Source organism: Barbus barbus (assembly GCF_936440315.1).
Source record: "Barbus barbus genome assembly, chromosome: 28".
Taxonomy (NCBI): Eukaryota; Metazoa; Chordata; class Actinopteri; order Cypriniformes; family Cyprinidae; genus Barbus; species Barbus barbus.
Window position 1 is genome coordinate 25893927 of NC_136756.1, and position 27985 is coordinate 25921911.

A 27985-nucleotide genomic window follows, 5' to 3' on the forward strand; every position below is an offset into this window, starting at 1 on the left:
GCCTCCCTCTCTGCCTCCTTGTTTTCCCCATTTCTCCTCCTCCTACCCTCCCCATGCACACACTGACACATGGATAATGATGATAAAAGAGGGGCCTCAGCATCACCATTTTCCAGCATAGGGAGTATAAAGCGTGGCATGTCTTCTGCAAAAACATAATAATGAAAAAAATATATATAATGCAATACTAAATAGATATAAATTTTATGAATGCACATAATGCATTATGAAGATATGCATATGATATAGATTATGAAAATAATGTAACCATACAAAAAAAAAACTACCTAGGCTATATTTTCTTAATGCAAAAAAAAAAAAAAAAAAAAAATATATATATATATATATATATATATATATATATTTTTTTTTTTTTTTTTTTAATGTATTAATATTTACTGATATTGAATATTTAATGGTGCATTTCACTCAAATTATTCTAAATTACCTATAGAATCAGCTAACATAAACTTTAACAGCTAATTTAAATTTAATAACACTATTTAGTATTTTATTTATTATATAGAAATATTTTAGCAAATAAATATGTATACATATAACTATATGTTTGTTTATATTTTTTAATATTTAGACAAAACATTACAGAATTACATATTTTTTTAAATAAGAATGTTTCTTCTAACATTCACTTAAGTTTCAATTAATTAACAATATTAAATATGATCTTTAGCACATCTCAATATTAACAAAATTATATATATAATTGATATTGACCCTGGACCACAAAATCAGTCATAAGTGTAAATTTTTCGAAATTGAGATTTCTACATCAGCTGAAAACTGAATAAATAAGCTTTCCGTTTGTTATGATCGGACAATATTTGGCTGAGATACAACTATTTGAAAATCTGGAATCTGAGGGTACAAAAAAAAATCTAAATACTGAGAAAATCACCTTTAAAATGATCTAAATTAAGTTCTTAGCTATGCATATTACTGGTCAAAAATTGAGTTTTGATATATTTACGGTAGGAAATTCACTAAATATCTTCATGGAACATGATCTTTACTTAATATCCTAATGATTTTTGGCATAAAAGAAAAATGAATAATTTTGAGCCATATAATGTATCTTTGGCTATTGCTACAAATATACCCCAGCGACTTGAGACTGGTTTTGTGGTCCAGGGTCACATATTATATTTGATATTGTACATTTAATTGAGCATCCACCTTAAAACAGCTAGAAATCCACATGTAAAACCATTTGGTTACATGTGAAACACTGGGTGCACATTGCTCTAAAACCACATAAAAATAACAAATATATACACATGAGAAATTCATGCTCATTTTCAATATTCGTGGTAAAACAAAAGACTCATACAAACACATTGCATGAACTCTACATGAGGCCTATGAGAAAGAGAAGGAAAAAGGAGGAGAGAGGTTACAGATCCCAAATGTATTCTCCTTAGTACATGTCATTCCCAATTTAAATCATCCACACACACAAACATAATGATGCTTCCAGACGGTGCATCCACATACACAGGTGATAGAGCACTCTGTGGTTCTGTGAGCATGCAGCATAATAGTTTCGCTCTCAACATGTTAAGCACTTGAAATGTAAATATACTAATGAATGCAGAACATTACGGCATGCGTCAATGGGTTTGCCTTTTAGGTTTACATCAGCCACTTAACTCCTCTTATCTGTATTATTGTATTATTGTTCACCAGTATAAATGAGACCTTAATAACATTCTTATTTCTAATTAAAGCGCAATCGTATGTGGTCATCATCACGTAATAAGCATGGCATGTTGAAAGTCACCTGACCTGGCTGAACAGTGGCTACTGGTGGCCGAAAGAGACATTTTCAGAAGTGCTCTCTTAATCAAGACAAGGTTGAACATACATGACTGCCCTCGCCAGTGGCTAGTGTTGCACATAATTAAAGGCCACTGAAAAACAACACGCTTGGTGCTGTTTTTTTAAATGTATGAATACTTGTAAAAAAAAAAAAAAAAAGGTGTAACCTTTATGCTTATTTATGTTGTATTATGTGTATGCAAACTTGCATTTTTTAGCACCCACATGCAGTGATTTTAATTTTAAGGTCAAGTCATGCATGCAAAAAAGATTAAAAAAAAAGCCTAACCTCTGGATAATTCCTAGCATTCAGTTTCTTCCCTGGTGAAGTAAAATGTTGGGAACTGTTAAAGGAACAAAAGAATTGTTCATTTGCACCCAAGACACATTGACGCAACCCCCATACAGTGAGTTTCCAGGACTAAAGTAACTGCTGGAGGCTCTGATGCATGCCAGAGCGGTGACTCACTGTGGGGCTCCACTGCTCTGCATCTCACACACACACACACACACACACACACACAGACACGCACGGACACACACAGACACACACACACACACACACACACACACACAGACACGCACAGACACGCACAGACACACACAGACACACACACACACACACACACACACACACACACACACACACACAGACACACACACACACACTTCTCTTCAGGTTAGGTTTCCCCCAGCTCTCCTAACCCATCCTGTTTAATTATCATATAAATCAATGCTGTCACTGCAATTATGAATCAGCGTGGATATCCAAAACATAATGCTCTAATAAGGTTTCATGTGCTCAAAGTAGACATAGCAAGATAAACCAAAATTTTAATTTACATGTAAGGGTATGAAGATTTTATTCCAAAATGTTATTATTATAAAAAATATTTGTATATATATTTAAAAGTAAACAATTATTTTTTAATTCATTTATTTATTTTATTTAATTTTTTTAATCGGAGAAGCAGCATAGACTTACATATATATATATATGTATGTATGTATAATTTACTTATTGAAATATACTATGCTGTGCTATAATATAATATATACATAAATAACCTAAAATAAATTATTTCCAATAATATATAATAATAATATCATATATATAAATTCCCATATGTAAGTCTATGCTGCTTCTCCGATTAAAAAAAATAAATAAAATAAATAAATGAATTAAAAAATAATTGTTTACTTTTAAATATATATAAAAATATTTTGTATATGTATTTTTTATATGTATTTATTATATGTATATATATATATATATATATATATATATATATATATATATATATATATATATATATATGCATATAATATTTACATGTAATTTATATGTAATTTCATTCATTCATTAAATCATTTATTTCCTCCGCATTTCATTTTCAGGGTTATGGGACGTGCCGACAACCGTAACCCTGAAAATTAAATGTGGAGGAAATTGATGGATGATGGATGAATGAATGAATGAATTAATATTAGATAGATAGATAGATAGATAGATAGATAGATAGATAGATAGATAGATAGATAGATAGATAGATAGATAGATAGATAGATAGATAGATAGATAGATAGATAGATAGATAGATAGATAGACTCTGAATTTGAGTATACAATGATGCACTTACTTATTCCTTAAGCTAGGGTGGAACAACGTATATCTACATTGAGAAGCCTTTTTAATGATAAATCTGATCCTATTACAAACAACTGCAATTTAACGTAATTTCTTAAATAATATGTCAAAAATATGTAACAGCTCAGCATGACATACAGTGGCTCACAGCATTCTGCATTAGACACTGCACTCCCACTGCCTCACCCCTGCGCATTCCGCCTGAATGGTACAGTCTGACTTACTTGAAAGGAATTCGGGTCAGCCCACTATGAGCCAGTTTAATTTATTAGGGGTGGACGGTTTCACTTCGTATCCAAATTTCATGACTGCAGGGACGCATAATCCACAGAATCAACCTAATCAGGAATAAATGATAATTAAACATAGATATATCATAAAAACGTGTTAATTACACGAGAATTAGCTCAATGACATAATGACATGTTCCCCAACCTATCCAATGAGTGAGTGACTCCTGAATCTATTCGCAGCTGCTCTGTCGCTTCCATGATCCACTCCAGTCCGGATTTGGCAAGGAAAGGAACAGCTGCAGTAACGTTTTAGCAATTTCAGGAGAGAAGGAACAGTGGTACGACATGCGGGGTCAAGAGGAGCCGCTCCAGCAGCATTGGAGACTGGACAAACAGCAGCAGCAGGAGTAGAGGATCATGGCCGAGGACTATTGGGAGAGCGCGGCCGCTTTGGGATAATATTACTGCTGTTAAGATTACACGAGCAACACACTCATTTACACAAGCACACGCGGATCTCAACTCCACGGGTAAGAAAGCCATCCCGGATAATGTCCTGTCCCACTCGGTTATATCTTCGTAAAGTGGGAAATGCATCATAATGGGACAGAAAAAGTAGATTTAGGCCGTTTTTGTGTGAGTTAATTCGCGCCGGACAGTCTGTGTGAGAAACCCTGCTTGGGTCGTTAGGGCTGTCTGAATGAAAACCGAAAGATTGTTTAATGATAAACGCGAACGGACAACAGAAAAGTTAAAATTAAGGGATAAAAATGAAAAGGAATGATTCTCGCATTCCTGTACAATGGCCGGTCTTTAAAGCCAGCTAACTAGCTAACCTGGCTAGCGTGTTTATTACTGTGGATTAGTCAGCAGTCTGGTTTCAATCAATGTTTAATTTCATTATTTTAACTTATTTATGGCTTGCCTGAATAATTGTCTTATCCTGAGGGAGTCTTGTGTTTTATTCAGTCGTGTTGTGCTTTCTAATAATCTGAATTACCTCAGGGGCTTATACAAGATGGGTTTAATTAAGTTGTATGTTCATTTTGAGCAGTTTTGTTTAACATATACTATTAAAAAATAGTATAAAAGGTAATATTTAATTAAATGCCTTTTAGAGGGGAAACATTGCCAATTACGTATTTTACGTTGGCACTGGCATCTTGTGATGATGACATTCAAAACATGACGGGGTGTTATACAAGTTACGTTATAGTTGTAAATATGTAGTATTGGATTCGTGTTATCTGGGGGTAAAGCTGTACTTGAATCTATTTTTGGCATAAAAAGGCCATAATGATCCTTCCAGCTCACATAGATTTCCCAGCAGGTGAAACCACGTTTGGTGCAAGTTATACTGATGGAATGGGGAAGAGTGAGTGATCCAGTCCGACTCATCAATTTGAATGAGAAGTATCCTTAAAGACTCAGTTCTGGTCAGATGGAGGAGTGTGTTTGACAGTTGCCCATCTGATTCAGGCATGTTGGAGGCGAGGGTGCATGTTTAGTGGGTTGGTTTGTGGAATATCATCACTAGGTTGTGACAGATGGTTTAGGAGTCTTTAACTTTGCTTTCCTCTCCTAAATAGCCTTACACTGTTGTAGCATGCATAATTTCGGTGTTTTAGTTAACTGGTGTTCATCAACCTAAATTTAAGTGGTGGTTTCCATTGATTGCTTATTTAAGAGAATTAGGGAAAGCACTTGACCTTTGACTTCTGTGTTGGAAGTAATTGGCTTCGAAGCAGGACTAGAATAATTCCAGAGGAATGTGCATTGCTTGCAGAATTGGTCTGTAGGCATTTTTAAGGGTAAAAATTAATTGAAATCTGAGCATTAACAAAATGGGTAGTCCTTTGCCACAAATTTGCCAACACTTCTATTATTTTTATTTCATTAAATTGCATTATGTAATCAACGTTATCTTGACCTGCTCTTTTGGTCAGCATTCTCATCAGTCATTGAAAAACCCATACTTATCAAACATTGGCTTATTTTGGCTACATGATCTTGTTTTTGATGTTGTAGACTGTTTTGTTTAAAAATATATCGCCAAAATACCTTCATCATCCCATTTACCTGCTCATAATTTTCTAAAATACTTCTGGCACATCCCTTAATTTGCTTTTTAAGTGGTGGATTTCTACATGGGACATTGTTGACAATAAACTATTTCTTTGAGTAACATAATAAAATACTATAGTTAATATAAGTTATATTTAGTTAATAACTATTTAATGACAATAAAATATTATTTTATTTAATGATGATAAAGATAAAATTAGTATACATAAAATGCATAGAAAACAAATGTCATAGAATTAAACAGAAAAATAATTTGCTAGTTAAATGCTAAAATAAAAATGTAATTTTTTGTTTTATTGTAAAAAATATTTAGGGAGAAGCTGCCTTAAGTTTTTAATGATAATTAAAATGAATATACAATGTATAACAAACATAATGTATAAAAAGAAATTAAAACTAAATAATAATAAAACATAATACATATAATTCACAAGAAAATTTTTTTTTAGCTTTCTTTTTAAAATATAGCATCTTCCTTAATATCTATTGAAAGTGTGTTCCATAGCTTTGAGGCATAATTGACAAAGGCTACATCCTCGGTTTCCTTTCGACCGTTGTAATCGTCTTTGTTATTGCTGTATTTGAAAATCTTAGAGCCCATAATGCCTCAATGAATAACAGCCTCCAATTAGAAAGCAACCTACATGAGCTGGCTGATTTTTCTAGTTCTGGCATGTGTCACCAGCATAATAATATTGATGAAGTGCTGTGCTGTACCTTCTTCTGCTTTTCCGCCGCCACAAAGAAATGACAGCAACACGAATGTGTTTACACTCAGAGGCTGTTTGATGTAGTGCTGTCTGGATCAGGTGTTCCAGAATCAGTCTCTATGAAGGTCACCCCCGTCGGGTGTCACCTTGTGTTTGGATGCATGTCAGTCTGGTCGGAGAGGGATGTTGGGGGCCTGTGGCCAGCATGGACTGGTGCTTTGTTTAACTCTCTTGCGTATGATCAAATGAAAGGTGTTTCATAGAAAACAGGCTGTTTTTTTGCTGCTTGGCTGGGTAGGTTTGTAAACTCATCTACATGGACGAAGCCCAAGCTGTTACTGTCAGCCGTCCGAACCCCATGAAGCATTTATTGACCTATAGAATGGATAAATGAGCCTCAGTCTGCGCCGTATCGATGCAGGTCAGTTAAAGGAACACCTTGGCTCTGAAACCGAGCACTGCCAATCTGTTTGCAGGAGAGTGGAGATGCGGTTAGTCCTTTGTCAGCTAGCATGGTCCCACAGAATGCTGTCCTGCATGCTGTTTTGATGGTCGACTGCTGCGAGCAGTAATGAAAAGAGATAGAAAGAGTCTTAAAGAGTCATCAACCCTGATTAAGTAGCACTAAGACGATGCCGAGAGCTGAAAACGGCCCTTAACCTGGTGTAGTCTGCTGCTGCTTTCCTCTGGGGCCGCAATCACTCACCAGGTCATGAATGAAGCCAATGTGGAGTGAAAATGGTGGAGAGTAAACAGGTTAAGCTCATGTATATATAACCGTGTCTTGTTTGTCTTTGATTACTGAACTGATTAGGGAATGACTCGATTCATCTTGGCACGGAGCAGCAGATTTCCCGGCTTCGTCAGCCATTCAACCACATTGCACACGACTGATTGTTATTCAAAATGCAAAACAGGATGAATATTATGCAAAATGTCCTTTAACAGTCAGAGTTCCTCCTCTGAGATGTTTGTCACATTGGTTTACTGTAAACAAGAGCGAAGGTTTGTGGATTTCCTGTTGATTGTCTGATTCAGGAGATCTGATTTGAGGCTGCTTGGTTCATCTTGAATTTATGGGTGAGATGCATAAAAGACGCTTCAGATGCCTTGCTTTGATTGCCATTGGATCTGTCTCCATTTATTCTCTCTTCTTTTCAACATCCGTGCTTTCCCCTCAGGGGGGAAAGGAAACACCTCGCTATTTCAAGTATTTCAACTATTCATAGTATTTTTAGTGTTAACCTTCTAACGGTTTGCCTTGGAGTTTTTTAAACTCTTGTTATTGGGTGTCTGTACAATAAAAAATTGGTAAAGATTTTCCTTTATCATCACTTGTTGTGTCATCCCAAGCCTTATGCGTTCTGCTTAATGTGCTTTTAAACCCCTCAAGATTGGATTTTACATTGATTTATCACCTTGAAATATTGCTTTGATATGTATTTTTGTTTTAAATGGCTCTTTGACAAATTAAGACTCAGTGCACTACTTTTGAGTGGTTTAGTGCAGTTGTTCAGACAACCTCTATGAGCAGTATTTCTAAAGAACATGTGGTCTGTTACTTGTTTAGCATGTTAAATCTCTCTTAGCATGGACCACGATATCTATCTGCACAGGAAACAAGTGTTTGAAATCTTTTGCCAGAGTAGAATCCCGTCCTCAGGCAACTTGTTAGTGGGTCACATTAAGTCCAAGGACCCAAAGCTTGGATTTGCAGTCAAGATTGTTGCTCATCTTTGTGCCAAAACGTGATTAGTCCAAAGGAAAGGCAAAACCTTCTGGCATTTTGACTGTTCCTAAAGAGAAGACCGTGTGTTCCCTACAGGCACTGAGGATAACTTGTTTTTTCTCTTTTAGGCTGTGTGTTGAATGGAATAGTAGTACCTCGCTATATATACTACATACTGTTTATTTTTTTATATAATGTGTGTTATTTGTCTAATTTTTAAAATAATATTAATACTATTAAAATATAAAATATCATATATATATGAATTTTATTTATTTATATGTAATTAATATATTTTAATTTTCCCTGTTCCTAATAAGCACCAATTTCCCCCACACAGACATTTGTATTATTGTATATGTTGTATTTATGATATAATTTATATAGATATGTACAATTTATTATTTATTGAAATATATAGATTCTTTAGGAACAGCCAAAATTGCATTATATTATATTAATATTATATAATTACAGAATAAATAAATACATTGTAAATAAAATGTATTCATTCGTTTTTGTTTTTTTTTTGGTCAGGTGAATTTGTTTTTGACAGGTACCTTTAACCTATTCACCTGGTAGCTTAGCAGGCCTTGCTAACTAAACATATTGCTAAGCCTAGCATATACAGTGCCTAAAGTACCAGTATTTATTTGTGCTATTTATTATTTGTAGCTATTACTGCAAAAGCCTAACCAGAAAGGCTCTTTTAATTACACAGTATGAGTGAAGAAGGAGATCTTAATGGTTTATATTGTGTCCAATTCTAGTGTCATACTGCAAATGGATGTTCAGGACGAGTGCAGTGCATTGTGGTATCTCACTCACTCGCTCTGGTTGTTCATCTGATTGTTTTGTGCATACTGCAAAGAAGTGTGAGTAATACGCTATTCTCTACAAACCCATAATCTCTCAATTTTGGGGAAGTCGTGGCCTAATGGTTAGAGAGTCGGACTTGTAATCCAAAGGTTTCGAGTCTCAGGCCGGCAGGGATTGTAGGTGGGGGGAGTGAATATACAGTGCTCACTCCACCCTCAATTCCACGACTGAGGTGCCCTTCAGCAAGGCACCGAACCCCCAACTGCTCCCCGGGCGCCGCAGCATAAATGGCTGCCCACTGCTCCGGGGGTGTGTTCACAGTGTGTGTGTTCACTGCTGTGTGTGTGCACTTTGGATTGGTAAATGCAGAGCATGAATTCCGAGTATGGGTCACCATACTTGGCCGTATGTCACATCATACGGTGCATTTCCGGCCTAAATACACTCGAATCTGCCGTGTCTGCAATCCTTTAAGCGCCTGATTTATAAATGAAAACAATCACACTTAGAATGATGATGTGTGAAAACACTGGTGCTAGTCATTACTTATGTGTGCAATTACAGTTGGCTGTGTGATTTGTTTATTGTAGGTGTGATCTCCCACCGTGAACCTCTTCCAGTTACTGTCTCTCACTTTGATGTCCACTCCGTAGAGCGCCATCCGCTCAAATAACGTTCAGTGCTTATGAAATAAACAAATTTGTCCTCTGAATCACCTCTCTGCTCCATGTTTGTCTTAACACATCATTTTAAGATAATATTTATCCCAGAATGTTAACACATTCCATTACATTCTTAAAAGGACGGCATCCTTGAAAATGCATGACTTTGCTGTGTCCAGTAATCACAGAGGATATCAAATGAATCAGGAAGCAGTGTGTAACGTTCTGATTGTGGATTTGTGTCTCTGACAGGGCAGTTGAACAGTGGCAGCCCCTCCACCCCCCTCATCTCGGCCCCCCATACCCCCACTGATGGACCGCATGAGGAAGATCAAACGGCAGCTGTCCCTGACACTGCGAGGGGGTAACAGCGGGGACAAGACCTTGAGCGAGACCATCAGCTCTCAGGACACAGGAGCACACAGTGATTCCGGTACGGAAACATTCACTTTCTTGCAATACAATGCGAATACATAGAAGAGTGGCCATTAGGGCTGCACGATTTTGGGGGAAAAAACATTATTTCTGTTTTTCTAATAAAATTGCAATTTAAAATGCAATTTAAAAAATTACAGGGTTGAAAATGTTTAATAAATACAAATTTATATAAATAATGCAAGACAATAATAATAATTCTTAATAATGAAAGTTCCTAAAAATAAATAATAATTATTATTATTATTATCATTGACATTATTATAAAATAAAAAATACTAAATAATAATTAAATAAAAATTGTGATATTTCACTGTAAAATAAAAAAAATAGTATTTAAGAAAATGGTTTAATTTTATTTTACAACTGTAAAATTACAATACTAATAATGGTAATGGCTGTCTTAATTTCTTTCTCTCTTTTTTTATTTTATTTTAAACAATCAAACTTTTATTTCGACAAATTAAACACATGGAGCCCAAAAAGGGATAGTTCAGCCAAAATGAAAATTCTATAATAATTTAATTACTCTCCACCTGTTCCAAATCAGTTTTATTGTCTTTCTTCTGTTAAAAGAAAAAAATGTATATTTTGAAGAATGTTGGTAACCAGACAGTTGACGGTAGCCATTCACTTCCACAGTATTTCTTTCCTCACTATGGAGGTCAGTGGCTACTGTCAACTGTTTGGTTGCCAACATTCTTCAAAATATATATTTTTTTTGTGCTCAACAGAAGGAAGAAACTCATATGAGCTTGGACCACAGAGTGTGTAAATGATCACAGAACTCTTTTTTTTTTTTTTTTTTATAAGCGCTTCTATGTATGTGAAGGTGGTTGGCGGATTGTTAAAGTGACCTAAACTCAACCAGGCTGCTCTGAGATGCTACAAACACCTGTGTATAATGAGCCACTTGCGTGTAAGAATGCAGTGCCTATATTTATGTAGTTAAATATGATTATTTGATAATAGCACTAAGCCATATGGCAGTTTCAGTTTTATTTTGATTAATCGTGCAGCTCTAGTGCATATGGTGATTGCGTTATTAGCTTATCAGTAAACCTGCATGGAATCTGCATCTGCAGAATTCCACAGAACTCAAATGCTTGTCATGCATAAAATTATTTTCTTGCTTGTTTAATAAAAATTTAGGATATAATGCTACATTTAACACAATTTATCATGTTTAACTCCATTCCACAAGTACAATTGATGCAGAAATTGTACAAACTTGGCCGACTTATCTGTTTAATGATGACTAATCAAAGTTAGTGTGATTAAGCATATCTAACAAAACATTACAACATAATTATGTTTCATCTCTAGGTCGTCCCAGTCATTCTTTCTCAATATTGGGACGTGCATGTAATATTTCAGACGCTCATAACCAGAGTGTGTGTGTGTGTGTGTGTGTGTGTGTGTGTGAGAGCATTCTTACCGGAGGGGATAAAAACAGCTCAAATTCAGCGCCATCTGTACAATCTGTTCCAGGGTTTTTATATAATAGCAGCCAGAAAGTTGCCAGAATTGTTGCAAATGACCAGACTTCAAAAAGATCATTTAGTCTGTCAACAGACCACTTTAAGGGCAGTAATTCTCAGCATGTTGCGTGTGAAAGATGTAGTTTTAGTTAAATTGCTAATTTCCTCTTTTTTTTATCGGTTAATGTGAAATCTGTGGCTTTTACTTCAGCTGCTGTAAATTTGGAACAGAGTAGCTATGAATTCTAATACACTTAATTTTCAGCAGTGTTTCCTGTCACTGTTCAGTGGAGGTGCTGTATTTGAATCTACGGCGCCATGGCAAAAGAAATGACATTTTATCAGTTATGACATAAATGACATTTAGTTGTGAGCTTGCCGTCTGAATTGCGATAAGACAAAGACAAAAAAAGTGCATTTTCTATTGTTTTCTTTGCTGACAGCGTGCAACAGAAAATGCAATTCAATTTATAACCAAATGATGTTTATATAACATGTATATTTCAAAGGAGTTTTGTTATAAATGTTGTTTAAGGTAATTCTGAAAAAAAGTCACAAGAATTAGTGTTTTGTTTAGAAAAATGGATTTACAGGCATAAAATCTCTCTTAAAGGGATACTTCACCCTAAAATAAAAGTTCTGTCATAATTTTCTCACCTTGTATGCCTTTTGGTCTGCTGTGGAACACAAGGAAAGATATTTTGAGAACATTTAGTTTTTTCATTTTAGTCCATAATTTAATTTTGTCAATCAGAATTTGATTTGATGAGCTTATTATTATGTCTTCAGAAAATAAGTCGTTGTAGGTGGAAACTGTGCTATATTTAAAAAAATTCTGAAAACAAATTTGTATCTATGAGTAGATTACACTGAAGAGCATACAAGACATTTAAAAAGCAAGTAATTGGGGTTGATTTTTACTTTAAAAGTCCCGATACTCTCTAGAAACAAGTACAAAGCTCAAGGCTGTGCTTTAATCCATGTGGTTTCAAGAAAGTCTTTCAGCCATTCGTCATTGAATGCATATATATTCACCTCTGCCTCTCTTGGTGTTGCCTACCAGTGTGATACGGGTGTGCAGCATTAAAGCATTGCATTAAAACATCGAAATGAGTTTTAAAGCCAGTCTATTCGTTATACCCAAGGACTGGCTATGGCTCTGCGTGCGTTGAGCTAAGCTACTGTCTCCTGCCTGCTGTTACCCCCTCTGACCAATCAGCATGTGTCTTCTAGCATGGCTTCCCATCTCAAGCTAACTGCACTGACAGATCTTGCTTATCTCAGATCCGACAGTTTCAACGAAACAGTTTCAGTTTGACATCTATCTCCATAACCGTTTCACCCAAGTCGATAATATATATATATATGTACGTGTTATATATATTCTAATTACCATATGCAAATACATCATCATATTGACTCTGCAAACCCATCTCATTCTTTTGTAGTGTGTTTTGGCATTTCTCTAAACCCTGCACAAATTTGAAATGCATTTGGCTTTCATATGCTGATGAATCGATGCCCTTGTGTGCCGTTTTAATTGCCGCCACAGTGCAGAGCATCATTAGAAACAATTACCGGCAGCGAGAAAATGAATTTATCAGTGTCGTTGTTTAATAATTGTGACCCTTGTACGTCATTTACTAACACTGAAGATGTTCCTTGTAAATTGACCTCTTTATTTTTTAAATAACAGTTTTGGAAAAATGATTGCATGCTCTAAAATTGGACTTTTTCTGGTTTTAATTTAATATTTCCTCTTTTTTTTTTTTTCTTCTTGTCCTGTGAACCCCCCCCCCCCCCCCCCCCAACCTTGTTTTTCTCCTTTTTCCTTCTTCTCTGTTAATCACAAACACTTGCTACCCAACATTACCATTTCATCCGAACCATATCATTAATTCCCAACCACTTCTTTCCTTTTTATCTCTATAATACACTGTTCTTCTTTATTCACCCCTTTTCATTTCACTTCTGCTCCGTTTTCTTTTCCTTATCCATAACGCTCAAATCCATTATGTGTCCCGCCACATTTACATTCTCCTTCCCGGCTCCTTCTCTGCCCTTCCCCCCCTTCTCCTCGTCCTCATTTCCTCTGTGTCGTCCTCCTCCCCTCTCCTCCCTCCCAGAGGCCATGCCAGTTGGCGGCAGTGGTGGTCTGCGAGGTTCAGTGAGAGGTTCTGGGGGTTCCTTCAGCATGCACTCCCTCCTGCAGTCCTACAGCAGCGCCTTGCGCCGACCACGCAGCCTGGGCCGCAGTCTCAGCTCCTATCTCAACCACACCACGCACCTCGGTACATTCACATGCACGTATACGCATGCACACAGAGGACGAGAGTGTGATGTGTGAGAGGTTGCACAGTAGGGATGGGAATCGCAAAAGGATTTGAACAGTTTTGTTTCCGATTTCATGTTCCTTATCTCTTCAGTTAATGATTATTGCATTCACTTCCCTTGAAGGCCTGTTGTCAAACAATGAGATTTTAGCAGAACAGTAATGACAAAGCAACATCTCTGTATTTATTTGTCTTAAAGGAATAGTTCACCCAAAAATGAAATTCCTGTCCTCATTTACTCACCCTCAAGTTGTTCCAAACCTGTATGAATTTCTGTCGTCTGCTTCAAAAGACGATATATTGAAGAATGTGGGAATGTTGATAGTTGGACAAAAAGATCAGTCTTTAGGGACCAGAAACTGTTTGGTTACTTACATTCTTCAAAATATCATCTTTTGTGTTCAGCAGAAGAAAGAAATTGATACAGGTTTGGAATAACTTGAGGGTGAGTAAATGAGGACAGGAATTTGAATTTTTGGGTGAACTATTCCTTTAAACCCATAGTCATAGGGTTTAGGAGGGATAACGACAGCAAAGGTACAATAATATTAATAGAAATGTGAAAAATGTTCCTATTCAGTAGTTGTTATTAATTTTGCATTTCAGTATTTGGACATTTGTTTAATTTTGTGCTACTCGTGATTCTGGTTTGCCTGGGTCGCTTCTTGATGTCTAATGTAAAATCTGCATCCTGAAGCAAAATCAGTTGAGAACCACTGCACTATTATACATGGATAGACAGGCTGTGTGGGGTGGGGGGGTGGGGGGGTGTGGGAGGTTGTGTTATGGTTTAATGGGGGGGATGGGACAGTGAGTGAATAAATGAGAGTGGAAGATAATGACCTCTATTTTTTTTCCTTTTGTGTGGGTACGAGACGGATCTCCTTTCAGAGCAGCTAAGTAGTTCCTCAGCTGTAGTGTGGTATGAATCTCAGAGTCCTATAAATGCATCAGAGACAGACAGATAAATGTGTAAGAGATGCATTTGGAGAGTGTTGCAGGCTCACAGATGATACATCAGCATTACTTTGGTTTTAAAATAGAATAATGAAGTGGTGGAAAGACGTTTAGAAACATCAAATTTGATTTATTCAATACATTTTACCAGTATCATCTGAATCGTGACGCTGGCAAAGCATGCCAATGTGTGTGTGATTGTGTCTGTAAATGCAGAAATCGTCCATGAGGATGTAAAAATGGGTTCAGATGGAGAAAGCGATCAGGCTTCGGCCACTTCCTCTGATGAGGTGAACAGCCCTGTCCGAGTTCGTCTGAGAAACAACCCTGGTCGCAAAATTTCCACAGAGGTATGTTCACGTTTCTGACCATGCTTTACTTTTTTTCTAGTCAGTATTTTTAGAGTGGTAAACTGAATAATACATGACGTGTTTGGTTATAAAACATGCAATTTTTCATGGCTTAGCTTTGTTTTTGTTTTGTTTGCTTAAATTAAACCGTGTGCCATGTAATAACCATTAGCTTGTTTGTTGCTATTGAAGGTACATCAGTTGCGTGTGACTAATGGTGCATTGTGGGTACTGAAAATGCTCCCTGGCATGGTACCCATCAGTTAGATGACTAGCCTGCGGGCCAGATGGGTTATTACTGTTACGGAGTGTAACGAAAGCTTTAGGCCTTAACTAATAATGGTTTCCCCCCTCCTCCTCCTTCCCTTTCAGGACATAAACAAACGTCTGTCTCTGCCTGCCGATATCAGGCTTCCTGATGGCTACCTGGAGAAATTCAGCCTCAACAGCCCCCTGTTTGACAAACCGCTCAGCCGGAGATTACGCAGAGTATCGCTGGTAATGCCTCTCCGTTGGTTTTCTTTCTGTAAACCTCTTTCCTTTTTTCAGCTTCTGCTTGTGCCCGATTTTCTGCTCAAATCCAATTTGTGAGGTTGTTCACCTTTTCAGTGTGGCCCATGTCATATTAGTCTAAAATATTTCATAACAAAATTTAATATGATATAATGTATCCATAGCTAATCATACAAAGTGAATCCAGTTATAAATGAAAGATAGAACTAGAAATGACCAGAGTGTATATACAAGATGTAGAATTGTTCATATTTATTTAAAGGAGAAAATTACTTAAATTTAGACTTAAATTTTGTATATTTCTTTTAAATATGTTCTTGACTGTAAAACTTGTACAGGAAATGTTTTAACTCCGAGTTAGCATATACATTAATGGCCAAAAAAAAAAAAGTTTTCAGAAAATTTATATATTTTTTTAATATCAAATTGAAAGGTTGTATATTATTATTTGTATTTTTGTATCTGTTTTTATTTCTCTTTGTAAAAAAAAAAAATGCATAAAATAACTTACCAATATCATTACATTATTTTTATTGTAGTATTATTATTATTATTATTATTATTATTATTCTAAATGTTAAGGTTTTATTTAAAAAAAAAATATAGCCCTTGATCCTGGTGTAAAATCAAATAAAGATATTTATTTTATTTATTTAACATTTTAATTTGGACTTGCATTTTTAGACTCATGCCCTCCATTTTCTGTCTTTGTTTTCTTTTGCCACCAGTTCTTTTGCTCGATCTTTCATTCTGTCACTCTCTCTCTTTGAGTGTCTTTTCTCTTCTCCTTGACTTGTCTTGTTTGTTGAGGGGCACATTATCAGTGCTTTGAAATAGTTGTGAACGCACAGACAAGACAAACTTTAACGGCATGTCTCGCTGCTAAAACCTTCTCAAAATATTAGTGTCGCACAGTGTCACAGGAAAATGAGTGAGCCTGGTCAAGAAATGGCCAGGTCATATTTCACCCCAAAAATAAAAAGGAATACACCAACTCTATTTTTTTTTTTAAATAAAACTGAAGCCTAGTTTTATTATTTATTATAGAATTATTAGTTTTTTTGTTTATACATTTTATTTTTACATTATAACATTGTTATTCATGAAAATTAAGCACGTGAAGATATAAGCACATATAGACAGCAATACAAAATACATTAAACTAAATCAATAAATTAAATCACAAAAAAGATTAGGCTTTTAGTCCTTGCTTAATTGAATCATATGGATTTTTTTCCCACATTAATTTAGAATTTGAAAGGGAAATAACTGTAATTTTTCTATAAATAAAGGCACAATGCAAAATAGAGTCCTAAATAAGTCAAACTGAGGTGAGATATGATCCGGACATGTTCTGAACAGTATTCTTGACAAAATGTAAAAATCATGTTTTTAATTCATTATTGTGCTATACTACGAGTTCAGCTGCCCTTGATATGACACACAAACCCAGACCGTGATGTTTATTCAGTGTTGTTGACACATGCTTGATCTGTGATGCGTTTAAACGCTTCATTTGTTACACTTCAGTTGTTCCCTATTTATTTTGGGGAGGGATATTTTAGCTCATGTTGTCTGTGTGTTATATAAACCTCTACGACCAGCCCAGCCGTCTGAAATGGGAGCATTCTAATGAGTTCACATGAATGCCTTTGAAATGTTATGCCCTGTATCCCTGTGTTGTTTTAGTGATGCTTTTTAGGACCATGTTGTGACACTTTTTGTCTTTGTGTGTTTGCAGTCTGAGATTGGATTTGGGAAGTTGGAGACGTATGTAAAACTGGATAAACTAGGAGAGGTAACTTCATAGTCAGTTTATCATAGTACCTCTGTTCCAAAACAGCATTTTAATGCACCATAGTCACGTTACTGTGCATTGTCATCTTTTTCTCTCTCAGGGCACCTACGCTACAGTATATAAAGGCCGCAGTAAGTTGACGGATAACCTGGTGGCTCTGAAGGAGATCCGTTTGGAGCACGAGGAAGGAGCTCCATGCACTGCCATTAGAGAAGGTGAGTTACAAGTATGCCATAGTGGATCAGCTCTAAAAGTAGATCACCAAACTACTGCCCCAAATTTCCCACATGCTTGCGCAGTGACAGACATTTGTACTTCTATATGTAGGATGTTCTAAACTAGCCAGTGAATTTCTAAATGCACTATCGACGGCTTTTGTTACATGGTATTTCAGCTGGGTAAAAGGGTTTTATAATATGGAAAGGAGAGCTTATTTGCAACCAGCCACCCTGCAAACCGTAATTAAGATCATTTACATATCACGTCAGTCTCAAAGGTACAGTAGCAAAAGTCTAAGGTTGATTTTGTGTAGGAAAAAAATATTTTTTGCAGTAACGTTTGCTTCAGGCTAACTTTGTCTAGCTTGTCTTTCGTCCTTGCCATTTAGTGAATATTCATAAAAGTGTGTGAAGCACCAGAGGTCATGTGTTTGAGGAATAATCTGTCTCTTTCTGTGCCTCTCTAGTGTCTCTGCTGAAGGACCTAAAACACGCCAATATTGTGACTCTTCATGACATCATCCACACTCAGAAGTCTCTTACGCTCGTGTTCGAGTACTTGGTGAGTCACTCACATGTGTAGTATTTCACTGCACTCTGTACACTTTTTAACTGTACTTATAATCGCACACACACACGGTCATCTACACATCAGCGTTGGAGAAGCTATTTGGAAACCATAGCTTGCCAAGTTGCATGCCGCTCATAATTTGAATAGTTTGAAGTAGTACAGTCAAATTTCTCTTGTCCAAACAAACGTAGTTAATTAAATTGAAATGATTTATTGATGACATATCTGTCTACATAATAGCTTAAAATTAAGTTATCGAGCAGATTTATCTGGCACAAAAACAAGGATCTTAAAATGACAGCAATGTCATAGCTAAATGAAAAACTAATAAATAAATAAATACAATTCAGAATTAAAATAAAGTAAATCTAAATAAATAAATATTTTTGTTTACCTCCATGTCATGTAACAATTAACCAACATCAGAGAACATGTGAATGTGTTGTTAATTTAAAAAATATCAAGTAAATGTTTTAGGGGGTTTGGCTACAAAAAAAAGTTGCCCACGAGAGTATAAGTTTTATACAAGTTACACAAGTTTTATATAATATAAGTTCTGTTTATTCATCTATTACTCTAATGACTTCCTTTATCTCCTAGGATAAAGACCTGAAACAGTACCTAGATGACTGTGGAAACTGCATTCATATGCACAATGTCAAGGTAAGGCCTCTTTGACAAATGTCTTTCATTTCTGTTTCTCATAATCGTTCTTCTGCACATGGCAATCATAGATGGTGTTTTTTTTTTTTTTTATTATTCACCAGTGTGTTTTTTTTTCCATCTCAGCTGTTCCTGTTTCAGCTGCTGCGAGGTCTGAACTACTGTCACAAACGTAAAGTCCTTCACCGAGACCTCAAACCTCAAAATCTCCTGATCAATGACCGCGGGGAGCTAAAGCTGGCTGACTTTGGTCTGTAACATACAAACCTGCTGTAACTAACTCATCCTTGATCTTCCGATTTTCTCATGGTGTGGGTGGTGTAGCCTAGTGGTTAATGAAAACCAGCTGTCCACTTGAAAAATTAACCTCAGGTTGCTCCACTTGCACTGTCTCTGTAATCATTGTACTGTTGGTTTAGCTAAAAGCATCTAGTGTATTAAACGTCTGGTAGGGCTTAAGTGGATGTGTAATATCTTGTAAAGCTCTACTAAGCTTTCTGAAATAGGTTTTTAAATAATTTGTTTTTTGTTTGGTCTTCAGGTCTGGCACGAGCAAAATCGATTCCCACCAAGACCTACTCCAATGAGGTGGTGACGCTTTGGTACCGCCCCCCTGACATCCTGTTGGGCAGCACAGACTATTCCACTCCGATTGACATGTGGTGAGCATCCACCTGATGATTTATCTTACTTGGTTTATTTGTGGTATCAGTGTTGTTATAGTATTTTGATATACCATTATAGTATTTATTAATAATTTGTTTAGTAATTTTAAGTGCTTTTGTTATTTTTATTTTATATTTCTATTTAGCTTTTAATTAATTTTTTTGTTTTAGTTTTAATACTTCTGCTAAAAGTTTATTTCAGTTCGTTGCTAAAGTAACATTTCTGGTTTCCATCCAAGTATTTTAAGCTCAAGTTTTTCATCTAATGTTTGTTTTTTTTATTTAAACTTTATTTCAATTACTGAAAATGATTTTAATTTTTGTAGTTTTATTTAACAACACTGCTAATTATCACTTTTGAAAGTTTTATTTTTATTTTTTTTTATCAAATTGTTTTTATTTTTTATTTTATGATTTAATTTTTTAAATAGAAAATTCAAGGTTTCTTCAGGTTTTTTTTTATATTGCTATTGCTGCCATGTACGCCATGTTACAGCATGCGTTCTTGCATTCAAAAACAGCTAGATGTAGTGCAGCAGATGTCAAAGAAAACAGTTTGAACTTCTTTTAACTTGACACAGCCTCTGAAGAACGCAACAAGACATGATGCAATGGCCAAAGGCATCCATCTAACACATGACATACATGTCGGCAATAGCAAAATGAATTTTCCATAAAAAAAAAAAAACAATGAACTAACTGACAAGTAACTGAAATAAGTTTAAACTAAATTACTAAAACTGCAACTGAAATAAAAATGAATTAAAGCTAAATAGATCTGTAAAAAGGACAAGCACATAACAAAATTAAGAGTACAATTGTAATAAAAATTCTATTTTTATCTGTACCAAACACTTCTACCTTATTAATTCAGTTCAGACTGCAAGCTCACATCTCTGTAAAATTATTTCTTGTACCATGGTGTTGTGGATTCAAGTAGTGAGCTAATAATTGGACTCTTGTTTCTACTGTGGTAAAATCAGAGCACACTCTTCTTATGTCATAGCTTCTGTGTGGGTGAACTTGAATTGAGTTTTAATGACTCTCATTGCAGGGGTGTCGGCTGTATCTTCTACGAGATGTCTACAGGTCGACCCTTGTTCCCGGGCTCCACAGTGGAGGAGGAGCTGCACTTTATCTTCAAACTGCTCGGTACAGTTCTCTCACCCACACTCTCCTCCTCTCCCACTCTGCTCTCTCTGGCTGTAGATCTGACAGTTTGTCTCCGTGTGTGTCACTGTGATATTTATAAACCCTCCTGCGTCTTTTCATAGGTACGCCCACAGAGGAGACCTGGCCCGGAATAACCTCCAATGAGGAATTCATCTCCTATAACTACCCCCGGTATCGCGCCGACTGTCTCCACAACCACACTCCACGGTAACGACAGCTGTCCTCTGGGCCTGATGCCTGAAACGATCATCGCTCCTCCTGTAAAAAAAAAAAAAAACACGCTGTTGGAGGTCATTTACTGAAGTTGCATTCTTTTTTTTTTCTTGCAGATTGGACAATGATGGAGTTGAACTTCTGTCAAAACTGCTGCAGGTGATTTGTGTGTTATTTAGTCAACTAAAGTCACGTTAACTTATATCGCACTTAATACAGACGGTTCCAAAGCAGCTTCACAGGTAAAAATAACAGAAGCAATGTTTTAAATTTCAAATATGAGACAAATTCTGCTCTAAAGCCGCTGTAAAAAGACAAAAGTGGCATTATTCAGCTCAAGTCTTTTTTATTTAAATAGAAATGTTAAAGATGAAGATAGTCCCAAGCACCTCAAACTCACCCCACTGGTTGGGATGCTTGTGTTTGAGCCACAGAGTTTGCACTTTTCAGGAAATCACACCTATGCCATGCTTCCAGTATGATATCTTCATTAGACAATGATAAGAGGAAGTATTTTAATAATGACATTGAAACAAATGACACTTTTAATATATGAATGTTCTCTTTGCAGAGTTCAGCTGTCTGAATATTTATTTGTCTGTATACGGCGATAAATAGTGATGACAAATGTTTCTTTAAGTCGACATACAATCGAAATTCACTTCAGTACACATTCCTGATTAATTCATCAGCTTGTGCTAAACCAAAAAAAGTATTTGTCTTTGTTTTTGTTATTCAGCAACCAAATAGCTATTAGCATTGTTAGGCTACCATTGTCATTTCATGAATTATAAAAATGTGTTTTGGTAACTTGCCTTATATGGAATGTTTTTTTTTTTTTTTAAGAGAAATCTGTTTATTTTATCAAAATACAGTAAAAATGCTAATATTATGAAATATTTTTACTATTTAAAATAACTGTTTTCTATTTGAATATATGTTAAAATGTCATTTATTCCTGTGATGCAAAGCTGAATTTTCAGCATCATAACGCCAGTCTTCAGTGTCACATGATCCTTCAGAAATCATGCTAGTATGCATGAAACATTTCTTATAATTATCAATGTTGAAAACAGTTGTGCTGCTTAATATTTTTGTGGAAAAATTTTTTTTAAAGAATCTTTGATGAATATAAAGTTAATGAGAACAGATTTATTTGAAATGGAAATCTTTTGTAACAATGTCTTATAAACGTCTTTCACTTTCCCTTTTGATCCATTTTAATGTGCCAAAAAAAAGAAATTGAAATTTTATACTACCCTAAACTTTTGAATAATAGTGTATAATAATATTGTTTTTTAGTCAGTTGTTTAGTTATTTAGCGTTTTGCATATGTGCTTGATTAACACTGAACTTTGTCTTAGTTTGAGGGGAAGAAACGGATCGCCGCAGAGGAAGGCATGAGACACCCATACTTCCACTGCCTGGGAGAGAGAATTCTCACACTGCCAGACAGTGAGTTCACACACACACACACACACACATCTCCTTCTGCTGAGGAGATTTATGATGGTGCCAGATAACAGATTCATGTGCACACACCTCACGCTGACAGATAGAATTATTAAAGTGCCAGACAGAAGTCTCACACATACACACACTTTACTTTGAAAGACATTTAATTCCACCGAGCCGCTATTCTATTCTGTATTTGTATTACTGAATCAAGTCGGTGTGTGCTGAAATAAGCTTGCACAGATTTTCTGACCCTTAACATTATATATCAGCCCTAGTTTTAGTTCAGCGTTTTAACATAACTGTTCAATTTCTCCCTGCCAGCTACATCAATATTTGCACTTCAAGAAGTTCAGCTGGAGAAGGAGCCCGGAATGAGGACGAATTCCCTGTCAGAATCAGGTAAAACCACAAAACGCAAATGACGGATGAATGATGATTCATGATGATAGTTTTGAGCTTCATCCATCAGTGTACCGTGTGTTTCTGACCTCTCTGTATATGGCAGCACGTCAACTGGCATTACTCTCAATCAGTCAGAATTTTTATAGTCTTGTGGAAATTTTGCCGACATTTATCTCAATCTGGCCAAGAACCGTCCAGAGAAAGGCTATAAATTGAACAACCGTGTTTTTTTGGTGTGACATTTGAATGTAATTCTGCAAGATAAATCTGAAATCAGTCAAAGAATATTAACTTTTTGTCTCAAAAACAGCATTAGCATTGTAAGTAGTTGTCACAACTACGGAGTAGTTCTTCATAGCACTGATTTTAGCAGCTGAAGAATGGGAATGAAGGTGTTCAGATGTATCCACCTTGTTTTTTCCATAAGAGTGGGTGTGGCCATTGTAAAGTTAATGTGTCTGGCTTCCAGTGTCATTCGCTTCCAGCTATTTTTAGCTATACAAAACAGCTCGTTTTGCTGCTTGATATTGCAAATTGGTGTGTCTTGCAATGTTATTTTAATGTATCATCTTAATTATGAACACAACACACTGGTTTGTAGTGCAAACAGTTTTGCTGAACCGGATGTCTCGCACATTCACAGAAAATGGCTTACTAGTGCTGTTCAAATGTTTTTTTTTTTTGTTTTTTTTCAAAGAAATTATTACTTTTATTCAGTAAGGATACATTTAACTGATCAAAAGTAAGAGTAAAGACATTAATAATGTTACGAAAGATTTATTTTATTTCTATTTCCATTTCTATAAATGTTGTTCTTGTGAACCATCAGCTCTTTAAATACATTTTTAAATGTTTTGTGAGCAGCAAATCAGCAGATCAAAAAGGTAAAGAAATTCAAATTAATTTGAAATTCAACTGGTCATCAACCAAACTGCTTTTAAGTATAAGTCTGCATATATATATATATATATATATATGGCACGGTTCAAAAAGACATGATTGATTGAGTCAGTGTGGAAGAACTTGACTGGTCTGCAGAAAGCCAAGTCCTGATCCCAGCTGAACACCTCTGGTGTGACTTTATATGCAGACCTTGAGCCAAAAACTCATCACGCTGGTTTACTCCTCTTTCTCTTTCTCTCTCTTTTTTGTTTAATACATCCTTCATCTCTGACTGCCTCACATTGGTTTGGTTTACCCCTGGTATTAAGATCCCCAAAATGGATTTCAATATCATATCTAAACAGGATCTTTTTCTCTTCTTAACATCCATCCTTTTCTCTTTATTCTCTATCTGCAATTCTAAGTTTGTTTCTCATATAGGCTTGTTAAGGCACAGTTGCGATGATGCCGTTACGTTAGAAATTCTCATGAGGAAGTTCTTGTTAAGCTCCATGTATTATGCAGCTCATTCACTGCTAACTTTGTTTTCTCTTTTCGTCTTTCCCATGGTCTCTTTTCTCTCCCTGCCTATTTGTATGTGCTTTGTTTTTTTTTCTTCGATTTACACCACTGCTTCACCGCGCTTCAGAGCTTTTGCAAAGATGTCTAAGGTTCCGGCATACCTTAGGTACATATTTGTCGCCTTCCGCTCAAGGCAGGAGGTCACAAACAACAAAACAATATTGCTTCCCTTGAGTTTCCTGTTCATCTGTACTGTCCAGTTGTACCCTTCAGGAATTCATCACATCTGAATCACAATTCAGATATTTCAAAAAGACATGTTCTCTCTTAAAAGAGTGCGTAGGTAGACTTTAAGATGTAATGGACTCATGCACTGCTTGAAATTAGAAAAACATTATCTTAAATTATGATAGGGGCATCTGTCACATCATCACTGAAGTAAATAAGAACATACAGACAATACATTGCACCAGCAGATTACATCAATACATTAACACTCATAACTCATCTGTCATGTTTTTCCTTTTCTGTGTATGATATGATAAGGTCATTACAATTAAAGCGTGCACAGACTTCCACTGTCTGTTTTGGCAATCCGCATGATGTGCATGTCAAACCCAGGGTTGCCATGTTGGTTTTCAGCAACATTTGCAAAATTAGGGATTTTCATGTTTATTGTTAATTGTAAAATAAACTAAAACCAGAATGTTTTGGTGATCTAAAAATATCGGTAATTCATGGGCTGAGGTTATGTAATTCAGCTGAGAAACATTTAATGAGACATTCATCCTCATTACTCATCTATGTTCAGAGGCAGGTTCTCCTGTGAAAAACTCATCTTCCACTTAGACCTCATATGTATTCATTTCACGAATTGATGAAGCTGTCAGGCCAGAGCTTATAATTATTCAGTGTTTATACAGAGCACTAAAGTCAGTGCTAAATATGAATATTAATCCATGCTCTCAAAGTCTCAGTGTCGAAATCACTGATGAAATGCCAAAGGCTGGTGCCGTCCGATTGAAATCGTTCCACCTGTGTATAATAATACATTACGGTTGAAAAGATTGTTTTTATTGTAAGGAAATTAATATTTTTATTGAGCAAGGATGCATTAAATTGATTAAAAGTCACAGTAGAGACAAAAGATTTCTATTTCCATTCTTTCTATTCATCAAAGAATCTTGAAAAAATCTAAAAAGCTATTTTCAACATTGAAAATAATAAGAAATGTTACTTGTGCACCAAATCAGTTCAAAATGATTTCCGAAGGATCATGTGACACTGAAAATTCAGCTGTGCATCACAAGAATAAATTACATTTTACAATAAATTTAAATAAAAAAAAAAAAAATTTAATTGTAAGAATATTTCACAATATACTGTTAAATGAATAAGATAAGAGACTTGATTATGAGTAGTTCATTCATTATTTCATTAGACAGACTCTGATGTCTGTCTACTAGCAGGAAAAGTGTAGAGAGACATAAATCAGAGCCAGAGAGGGAAATAAAGGGATAGGGGTAATTTCTCTGCAATGGGTTTGCTCATATTTTCTTGAGCTTGACATCAAACAAAATGTCAAAAAGTTTGACTGTAAATCAGTCTTGCAGAGAAGCCATAATATGCAGAAACAGAGGAGAAGAGCTTGCTGTGAGAATACCCCTCTTCCCTCACCAAATAAGAAAACAGCCCTCTCTAGAGCTTTAAACTGAGCATGTGTGGGTGGCTGTGTGTTTGGGTGCACGTTGACGTGTGTTTGGGTTTGGTAATCTCGCCTACACTCATGCCCAGTTCTCTAAATGAAGTGAGCGCTGATTTTCTCTCTCTCTCTCTCCCTCTTGTGACCCTTCATACCCTCTGACGGTCCTTACGAGTGATTTATCGTGCACAATGTTGCATGCACCATTTAGCTGTCCATTTATGTAGCCTAAACTTCCTCTTTTTCTTTTCCTCCAGTCAACAGTATATCTCAACGGCAGAGTCTGCTCTTCTGAGGGCACGTGGGGCGGCTTGGAACGGGGAAGACGGAAAAGATAAACGGGGAGGACGCGTTGAGACGTTTCCTGTCGTGAAGATGAAGGGATCTGTTTTTCGTCATTGGCTAGTCCTGTGGCATGTGTTTAGAAGGAGTCACTGTAGTTGTTTACATGGAGAGGCTGAGGATGTTGATTTTGTGTATTGTTTATTTGTTTGGAATAATGCACTTCCCCTTCCCTGTTCACATTACAGACATGTTCTTCCTGTTTTGCTGTACCTTCTCGACACGGTTGCGTCAATCCAGCCGCTGTACTCAACTAATCAGACGCAGAATGTTATTGGATGACCTGACTCTTCATCCATTGACTGAAACAAATCAGCCTGGTTTCTTTGCAATACTTCTCAATTGTAATGTAAAAGGAAGGCCAGTTTATGAAGGAACGTGTCATGAATGCCGTTAATATCCAGAAGCCAAGTCACTCTAGTCTTCCAGAAAATGGTCCCCTTCATTAGTGTCATCAGCCCTCCCATCCAAAGACGAATATTTAGTACTATGCCAACACAATGGTTCATCGTAATCAAGCATAATGTGTTATTTGTATTCATCAGAACATTGACAACATGCTGTATGTCAACTTTTGTTTTTGTTTGCAAAAGCATTTCACTTTTAAGTTGTTGTTTACATGTTTTTTTGCCATGCAATACAGTTTGATAATCTAGAAAACGGTTTCACCAAAGACCCCCATGCCGTCTCTCTATACTTATTGGTTTGACTTATGAGCTTCCATTTCCATCATCACGTTCAAATGAATCCTCGATCAGCTACACTGTGTCAAGGACGAATTATTTGTGCAAAGCAACTTCGAACGTTTGAGTTGCATTGAGGAAAGCCTCGGATCATCTCGAAGGAGCCTTGTTGATAATTCTTCCATTACTTCAGCTCTTACGCCTGTCACTCTGTTTGAATACCGAGCTGATTTCTATGTCTGTTCAGTCAGAGCAATGAGAACTCATAATGGGATGCCCGGGTGCATGCGGAGAACCGGTCGAATTGTATAGGGCTCAGGTTTCTGTCACTCTGCAGAACAGCTGAGTGCGGTGGATAATGTTCTGCATCTCGGCCCGGTTCATACTCTGCAGGTTTTGGAGCGCATTGGTGTCGCGTAACACCGCAGAGTCAAAACGCTACCGTCCCCTGGCGTGTGAGATTCAGGGCCTCTCTGCACAATGTCTGCGATTTTATACAGTCCCACAAATGTGATAATTGGGTGAATCTCTGAAAGAAAAAAAAAAGTCAAGGTGACATTTCACCCCGAAATTACGAGAAAAATAATACATTTGATTTATTATTAAATAGTGTATTTTGTTTATATTTTTTTTAGGTCTATTAATTTTAATTGTATTTTTTTTTGCATTGTGACATCATCAGCAATTAGTCTCAATTTTTATTCCTGTAATAAAAAAATAATAATATTGAAATAGTATAAAACTTTTGTAAATTACTAAAATACAGTGTATTTAATATATTGTATTTTTTAAAGCATAAATGCATCGTAATATTTGTTATACTCTCTTTGCCGGTGCAAATCATTTTATAGTAACTTTTTCCTGTGATACAGCATAATTTTACTGTATTATGAGAAATAGTC

General features: G+C 36.0%; 1 protein-coding gene across 2 annotated transcripts; it reads left to right on the forward strand.

Annotated features, from left to right (window-relative positions):
• The first annotated feature begins 3775 nt into the window (after positions 1-3775).
• On the forward strand, positions 3776-27985 carry LOC306847953 (cyclin-dependent kinase 16-like). 2 transcript variants are annotated; one of them, XM_079382216.1, is made up of 17 exons: positions 3776-4247; positions 9975-10155; positions 13765-13929; positions 15145-15278; positions 15651-15776; positions 17533-17589; positions 17690-17804; positions 18275-18369; positions 18979-19041; positions 19168-19291; positions 19583-19703; positions 20761-20858; positions 20981-21086; positions 21209-21251; positions 22457-22547; positions 22872-22949; positions 26316-27985. In XM_079382216.1, the coding sequence occupies exons 2-17, from the start codon at positions 10035-10037 to the stop codon at positions 26351-26353; spliced, it is 1575 nt and encodes a 524-aa protein (XP_079238342.1). In that variant the 5' UTR covers positions 3776-4247; positions 9975-10034; the 3' UTR covers positions 26354-27985. The 2 variants fall into 2 exon arrangements, with proteins under 2 accessions (XP_079238342.1, XP_079238343.1); XM_079382217.1 differs by lacking the exon at positions 13765-13929 and having other exon boundaries at positions 3929-4247.